This window comes from Helianthus annuus, chromosome 4 (genome assembly GCF_002127325.2).
Source record: "Helianthus annuus cultivar XRQ/B chromosome 4, HanXRQr2.0-SUNRISE, whole genome shotgun sequence".
Classification (NCBI taxonomy): Eukaryota; Viridiplantae; Streptophyta; class Magnoliopsida; order Asterales; family Asteraceae; genus Helianthus; species Helianthus annuus.
Genome location: NC_035436.2, coordinates 188603057 through 188611849, shown reverse-complemented (window position 1 = coordinate 188611849; position 8793 = coordinate 188603057). Strand labels below are relative to the sequence as shown.

The 8793-nt window shown below is 36.5% G+C and overlaps 1 protein-coding gene across 4 annotated transcripts; it reads right to left on the bottom strand.

Annotated features, from left to right (window-relative positions):
• Positions 1-278: 278 nt before the first annotated feature.
• On the bottom strand, positions 279-4807 carry LOC110937571 (BTB/POZ domain-containing protein POB1). 4 transcript variants are annotated; one of them, XM_022180010.2, is made up of 7 exons: positions 4425-4795; positions 2663-2731; positions 2239-2364; positions 1911-2032; positions 1758-1821; positions 1395-1674; positions 279-1303 (listed from the first exon to the last, which is right to left on the bottom strand). In XM_022180010.2, the coding sequence occupies exons 1-7, from the start codon at positions 4678-4680 to the stop codon at positions 490-492; spliced, it is 1731 nt and encodes a 576-aa protein (XP_022035702.1). In that variant the 5' UTR covers positions 4681-4795; the 3' UTR covers positions 279-489. The 4 variants fall into 4 exon arrangements, with proteins under 4 accessions (XP_022035702.1, XP_022035703.1, XP_022035704.1 ...); XM_022180011.2 differs by having other exon boundaries at positions 2239-2358; XM_022180012.2 differs by lacking the exon at positions 2663-2731 and having other exon boundaries at positions 4425-4807.
• Between the last annotated feature and the right edge of the window lie 3986 nt (positions 4808-8793).

Below are 8793 nucleotides of genomic sequence, written 5' to 3'. Positions count from 1 at the left end.
ACATATGATGATTTACCATTCAGAGGTTACCTCTTAACCATTCAGACCTGAGGTTACCTCTTATTCATTCAGAGGTTTTAAATCATTAAGAGGTAGCATCTGAATAATCATTAAGAGCCTACCAAACAGCCCCTAAACCGAACGTCTGAACCAATGAATCATCTAGTAGTTTGGTTTCTTGAAAAACCGTAGTTAATTGGGCTCAAAATATCTAAATATTTACTAAAACCGGTTTAACTAAACCTGAAAAGTGAAAACACACCCCTAAACACTGGCAATGAAGTTTAATTGAATTGTCATGTCATATGACAGTAAATTCAATATTTTCTAGTAAATTATAAGCCAGAATACGAATTTGCACATAAGGTACAGAAATATTCAGATCCAGAGTACCAATTTACATTTCCTCTTATCTTTTACATAGCACACAGATTTTGATCCTGTTTCAGATCGAAACATTTTAAGTTAGAAATATTAATTACTAAATCTTCAATGCCTAATAGTAAGTTCGGCTCGAAGATGAAGGATGCCATTGATGAAGTAAAGACTGTCCTCAGCCATAAACGACGTCCACGGTATTGCAAACAAGTTCCGGTAACCAACAGCCTTTCCACCCGTAAACGTATAATTCCCTTTATACTTGCTGATATACTCTTCAGTAGGCTTTGACCGGGCTGCAAATTCATAGTCAACCGCAAAAGTCACCGACCCTTTTTCCTGCATCCCTAAAAACAGCCCGAAACAATGAAACGAGCTCTGTTGATCCATGTTACAATGAGCCGATAAGAAAAACCCTTGACCACCTAAATGAAAAGCCTGTGAGTAGACTCGGCCTGCCGGAAACAAATTCGCGCACTCTTCGCGTTTCAGATCTAGGTACACCACACACTGCTGACGAGGCTGTTCGAATTCCACAACCTTAACAGGCCGGTACTTGTAAGCCCGTTCGATAAACCGACGGTTTGGGTTCGGGTTTTCGTCGGCGGCAAGGGTGCGTTGTCGGTGTGGGGCTTCAGCTTTGAAGAAGAGGGCTTCAACCACCACTTTTTGTGCGAAATCGTGGTCGAAATCGTTGCAGGCCATGACTTTTCTAAGCTTTCTGCATGTCATATACGGGAAACGAATGAACTGAGCGAGACGCGTGGCTAGAATCTCACGACGTTCTTCTATTTTAGGGTACTGGAGCCTCGACCATTTGAGGACAAAATCATAAACGGCGTCTTCTGATGCCACCTGGAGATCGTCACTTGCTAGAATTGCTTCCACTCCAGCAAGTGGTAAGGTTAGAACCTCATCTAGAAACCTGATGATTACATGTAGAAAATTGGAAATCGAAAACTAATATTCCCTTTACTCAATAATTAATGTATATATTATATTTATAATGAGCTTACTTGGTAATATCCTTGTAACGAACAGCGAGAAATTGTTTTGCTGCATCAGTCAGTGGTTGAACGGCTTCCGCCATTAAAACACTAGATGGAAGATCAAGATAAAGTAGTGCAGATTCAGGTGTCATATCTAGATTTCTCAATGAACGGCTACAATATCTCATGCATGAAGCCACTTCAAACTTATCAGCAGCCATTAACACATCCAGCAACTCAAGAGCAGTTGTCACTGTTAACGTATTGCTGTACATAAAGTTGAGGAGTTCCATAAGTGCAGCTTCCTCTGTTCCATAAAAGAAAAATGAGAAATCTAGAACATGTATCGGACTGAAGTATAGCACGGATTACGAAACATATAATATGTACCAGATGCATTGATCCGCAATGTTACATGTCGTTGCTCTGATTCCCTCATACCATTGGAGAAGAGCTGCATTGGAGCTCAATATAATGAATTTTAAAATAAAGATTTTTTAAGAGAGAAAAAAGTAATACCCATTTGAAAATCGAGATTTTCACCTTGTAAAAAAATGGACTTTTTGCCGCCAAAATTGGAGAGCTAATGTGTAGAGTTTTTACTTTTACAATTGTCGAACACTCCATGCTCCAGTTTGAATCAAGGTCGTTTGCACCTTCATCTCCTGTAAAGTGAAATAGGATTATTTAATAAATTTATGAAAAAATAGGTTTCTATCTCAAGATCTTCTCTTTGTTAAAAATGGTAAGGGCTATTGTATACGTTAAAAGGTAACACTTAAAACAGATTTTGGTATGGTATTGATTCTGACATGAATACATGATAAAGAAATAATTTATAAAAACAGTCGGAAAAAAAAAATCAACACACCTGAAGGCGCTTCTTCTATCATTGCGGCATTCTCCTCATCCTGGTTTTCAGCGTCCAAATCATCAGGAATGTTATCAGGCTGATTCAGAATTTGTTCCTCTGGACCTTCAGCAGTCATGTCTACAGCTGTGAACGCGAATTGTCAATGCCAATAAATGCATGTTTGTTCAAAATAACTAAATGTAACCATCCCAAGGTAAGCGTCACGCAAGCCTAAATGTTTGTGTTAGTCTGAGTGCTTGTTAGCGAGCTTAAGATAGAGAAATAATATTTTTAACTATTTGTCTTAAATCTTAATTCATCTGAACCATGTTGCCCGTTCCATCATATGCTCGAATGGATAAATAAACTCAATCAATAAATGCATCCAAAAGATGCTGAAGTTTGACTCCCATCCATCTTACACTAGCAAAGAGACATGCACCTTGTGGAAGACACTCATTCAATAAAAAACAGGACTTCCACCAGAATAGAGTCAAGGTTAACCATGATTCTGCAATTAACGATCAGATTACGTAACACGTCAGCAGTAATTTGCCCGGGGCCTCATACAACAAGTAAAAACAAAATAAAACTGTCCCAGGAAATCAGGCAAGTGCAGCATCCCTACAGCACTTTTATTAGTCAATTGCAATCTTCATATCATGCAACAACCACCATATTGAGATTGGTGATTAATACCCTCTGCAAACATTTGATTAAACGGCTATAAATGAACCGAACGAACACGAACGAGACCATGTTCATGTTCGTTCGTTAAGGAAATGCAGATATTCATGAACTGTTCGGAAACACATGTCGAACAGAAGTTTATGTTCATGTTTGTTTGTTAAGGAATTTTAGTTGTTCACGAACAGTTCGTGAACACAAATGAACATAAACGAACATTAAACTTGAAATTAAAAAAAAAAAAAAGCATCATTAACCTTAAACATCCGACACAAGTAGTCAAATACAACCATTAAATGATAAATCAAAAATTCAAGACATAAGAAGTCTACTACAAGCACCATACGATAAATTAAGTTTAGCTACTTAAGACATAATTCTCTAACAATGTCTTTAGTGTCCAACTTTAGATAAGGGTTTAAATTTTACTAATTTTTTTAATATAATATTTAACTAATGTGTAGGGGGGAAAGTAAAGCTTAGAAGGGAAAGTAAAATATTAAAAAAAACATTAAAAACTTTTAACAAATTATCATAAACAAACGAACGAATATGAACGAACGTACACGAACATATTACCATGGTTTTAAAAAACGCTTGAGGCGTGTGCCTCAAAGCGCGCCTCGAGGCGAAACGGCCAAAAAACGAGTCTGAGGCCCACCTCATGGGGTTTTTAGTGTTAATGCGCCTCAGAGGGGCTGAGGCGTTAAGAAGGCTGCGCCTCAAGTGCGCCTCGGGGGATTTTGATAGTTGTTTTTGATGTTTTTGACTTATTGTGTCAATTTCAAGCATTTCATGTCTTGTTTATGTGTGTTTTTGATGATTTTGATGAATCTAATGATGAAATTAGTTAGTATAATTATTTTTATAATATATATATTTTTTATTTATACCGCCTCGTTTCGCCTCGTCCTTACGCCTCGTGAAGCGAGGGGAAGACGCCTCGAAAATTGTTTCCGTTCTTTTAAACCTTGCATATTACCGAACGTTCACGAACGAGACATTTGTTCGTGTTCGTTCATTTAGTTAATCGAACGAAATATCTTGTTCATGCTCGTTCATTAACAAAACGAACGAACATAAACAAATTTCCCGCCGAACGATTCACGAATTGTTTGCCGGAAGTTCGATTAGTTTACAGCCCTAAACCAATCACTCGATGATTGCTCTTAAAGAAGTAAATCGTTAACAATTATGAAGTGTATTTGTCAGGCTACTTGATTTTCCAAATAATATGTCAAATCCTCCAATAACCGGAAAACAAACCTAATCAATCTAACTTGTATACAAATAATCAAACAGATATCGAACAAAATCTTCCTAATAACATAAAAACAACTCACATCTCACAACAATCTCCTAATTCTAAAAACAATTATCTAAATCACGAACAAAGTCACTAGCAAAAGCAACAACAAGCAATAGATACAAATATACACAAATAGATACAGATAAACAGTTAAACACACACATCAACCTCTAATTCACAAAACTTCAAGTTATAAACACGAATTTACCGTTTTCTCGTTTAATATCTTCTCTCCGTCGCTTCCGATTCTTCGCCCAATCAGCAAGGCTGGCGCAACCTTCTCCATCGCTTCTAGCTTCAGTAGATTCAGAAACGATCTCGATTCGAAGTATACGATCGGAGAAATTGCTGTCGTTGAATGCGAAACCGAAGTCGCCGTCACCGCGGCCGACTTCGAGAGTGTAGTCAGATGAGTCCATGATAGCTGTTTGTGGATCGAACAGATCCAGATTGGAGGCCTTCATGTGATCTGAAAGCTTGAAGAAATTGAAAACCCTAATTTGGCCAGCTGAAGAAGAAGAAAGTTGAAATGTGTACGGTGAGCTCGTCAAAGGTGTGTTTATGTATTAATTTGTTTGAAACCCGTGGATTTAGGTGGTGGTAATAATAGTTAAGGACAATCATTTAAAGTTTTAAGAGTAAATTACGTTTTTGGCTCTTGTGGTTATATCACTTTTACTATATTAGCCTAAAATAAGAATTTTTAACATATCTGCCCCAATAGTCTCTATAACTAACCATTTTGGCCCCTAAGTCTAGAGATCATGGGGGCCAAAATGGTTAGTTATAGAGACCATGGGGGCCAAAATGGTTAGACTTAGGGGCCAAAATGATTAGTTATAGAGACCATGGGGGCAGATATATTAAAAATTCTTATTTTTGGTTAATATAGTAAAAATGATATAACCACAGGGGCCAAAAACATAATTTACTCAAGTTTTAAAAATACTTAAATTACACACACTAATTAATTATTATTGTAGTAAAATCAAATATAGACCACATTATACATACTATTAAAAGGTTATGTCGGTGATTGTCTTTTTTTTTTTTTTTTTGTCTTTTCCTACCAACATTTGATTTTTCTTAGTTTACGTTTTCAGCCCTTATGCTTTGTGTGTTGTTTCTTAAATACTAACTTCTTTTGCAATTACTTTTTAACTTTACGTCTCATCTTTCAAACTTTGTCATCACCAACCCTCTACTTTGGTTTTCCACCATTACCCCCTTAGCTCTTACACAGTTACGCCACCAACCCTCTTCTTTTATATTTCCACCAACACCCCTCATCTTTTACACATTTTGGCCACCACCCCTATACTTTTACACTGCCTTTTTTAGACTTTGTTTTTTTACCTCTTGCACTATTACTCCATTTTTACACCCGCTCAACTTTAAAAAAATTGCAATTGTAACCCCTAGACTACAACTCCTACATTTCCAAATGCCAATGCATTATGTTTTACGAAATGTTTTAGGCATTGTGTTTTACACTTTATGTCTACCTTTGTGTTTTACACATTTTTTTTGTAATTGTCTTTCACGCACTGCGTTTTACGAATCATGTTTTGTCTTACGTTTCCATGTCACACCCCTAATTTCCACATGTCACCGGTGGGCCCGGTGGGGGATTAACGTGACGTAGTTGATATCATCATAGTCAAACAACACAAATTATAATGCACAGCGGAAGCAAAGATAGATTCATTTCAACTTAAATTATTGTAATATTCGAGTATCACAAAATGTCGAAATAGAATCCACAGGCAGAATCAAATAAACAGGAAACTTCATTTCAACAGACTTCATGCATCCTAAGCTTGCGAGACTTCTATGGATGCTTAAGGAGTGACCAGCCTATTACGCGTAGTACCTGCACTTAGTCTTTTTGGAAAATACGTCAGTTTACACTGGTAAATACAATTTAACTGACTCATTTTAAAAATGTTTAAAATTGATTTAAATGCTCGTGGCATAAAACTTTTTTTAACTTGGGATAATTATTTGCTTAATAATCTTGTAAAAGAATTACATGTTCGTTCTGCGTTCGGTAGCCCGGGTCATGCCGGGTTAAAGATTAATAGACACACCACTTAATATAATTCCGCCGCGAGACTTCTCTCGTACCGACGATTATACATGTTGTACAACACTACGGGTGTACGCCTACACCCGAGTGCTAAGGTCGTGGCCATTCTTTGAATGATGCCAAGGATATCCGGGACATGGTCATTAAGCCCCCAAAGGCGTTAAACAAACAAAACAGCATTTTCAAACGGGTTAATTTGACTGCGCATAACCAAGACCGGTTAAGGTCAATTCCCCGACCAAGCGGTATTTTATATACCGTACCCCAAGCCCGTATAGGGAAAATAAGTTAAACGTATTTACCTGAGCAAAGTATAAACCAAATATAACGAGTGCACGTAGCTTTTACTGGGCTCCTAGATCTGGAAATTATGGTTTTAATAACCTATTAGAATCCTAACGGGTCTTAAGCTTAGACCGGTTAGTTTTATATATAGATTACGGTTTTAAACGCACAATAAGGCGAAGACCGTTTTAGAATGTGGTTCTGACCCAACAAGCTTGCACACTTGTTTTATATAGGTAATATAATCACATTCTGAATTTTGAGACCGAAAAGATATGGTTTGACCCGTTTCGGCTAAAATAGCCCAACTAGCCATATAAGCCGATCCGAACGCGTATAGTGCGTAACGAGTAACCATAAGAGTCAAATACAAGTTTCTGAAGTTAATATGCTCAAAATATGTTGTGATATCAGAATGATACCTTCCATTATGCCCCAAATGATTTTAAACCAAAACTATGCCTCATAAGGGCGTTTTGGTCATTTTATAAGGTGAAAAAGGGTTAAAATAATAACCTGATGATGACTGTCGTCAGAGTCAATCAAAAACCTAATTAAACTACGTAGATAGCGTAAGTAGGGTATCGTATCCACGGGGAATATGTGGTTAGTGTTTAACTAGAGAGCTATTATATATAAAAGGAAAGCAACTCCCACCCAGAATCCCGATTGCAAGTTTAACACAAAAACCTGTTTACAGATTCATAACACCACATAGACATGGCCTCGGAATTAATGAATTTGATTAATTATTAGGGATAGCTTTTAAGATTCACCATACAACCTAATAATCCATTTATTTATATCAACTACCCACCAATTTACCAACCCGGTAACGATGCAAGTATATCGCCAATACGCTTGATAAACGACAAATAATTCAAATATAAAAAAATGTTTACCAAGAATTCAACACAAGTGGTCAAGCTTTACCAGTTAAAAAGAATCCGTGAACAAAGTTTAATGAAAAACAAAGTAATTATTCATCCGGGCAGAAGCCACAAGTAAAAAGATAAAGGTAATGTCCTCCAAGTTTCAGATTCTAGATTTACACAAAACTCAATTTAATCATTAATTGGACACCACATAGACATGGTGCTGAAAAGTCGGTTAATTTAAGTGGCAATCAAAAAGAGGTCTTTGTCATCAGATCTTTTACAGTTCAATTACCCTATTTACTAGTGTGAGTCAACCTACTCTATGTCACCCAACGAGCTACAAAGTTTTGTCATCAACCGAGCAAGTTGTAAAGTAAGAACTCAACACACATAAAAATAGTTCAAAGAAACCAACACATCAAATTGTTTAACAACGTTGTCAATGTCAAAAACAAATCCAATCATGAATAAAATTAAGAAAAGTATCAAACCCTATGAACCGTACGCTTGAAGAAAGTCACCTAAACATTCATGCCTTAAACTGTGCACAGCCGCCCGAAGGCGGCTGCCTTCTCCGTGCGTCACTCCTTCTTGCGTCCTCAGCCGTATGCCAAAAGATCCCCTCTCAATGCCGTATATTATTCCTTTTTATAAATCTCGTTGTTGTTTTGATAGGTCGGTTCTATTATTTTAGGCAACACCTCAATTAAAAGCCCACCACAACTTATTAGTCCATGAATCAATTTAATTCATATTTCTTTTATGGGCCACGTGACTACAGATAAACCCAATCTACATATTTCACCCTTTGACATTCAAATTTCAAATCCCAACTCCATTAATTCTTTCTTCCATGCATTTGATTGTCTGTTTCTTCTATTCAATATGAAACGTTGATTGTACTTCAAATAATGAGCTGCAACATTAAAATATGGATTAAAACAATAATTTAGTAATTTAGTTCAATTAATATTAATCATTTATTGTTTAATCGTTTATTCCTTTAATGCCATATAATACCATCATTTTTAACTCATTGTCGTTTGAGACCTATAAAATATAAACTTATACGTGAAGAGCATTTTATATTAATATCGATGCATTTATGACATAATTAGTGTTCAACAAGGTGTACCTAAAATGCACCGATCAAATCCCCACACTTATCTTTTTTCGTCTCAAAAAAATTCTTTGCAATGGAATCACAATCAGAAATATTGGCATCTAATATATTCAATTATTTTATTAACAAGTCAAACCACACGTTAACCAAGATTGCAGGTATACAATCCACCTAAACCCAACCGTCAGCTTCCAAGCCCTTA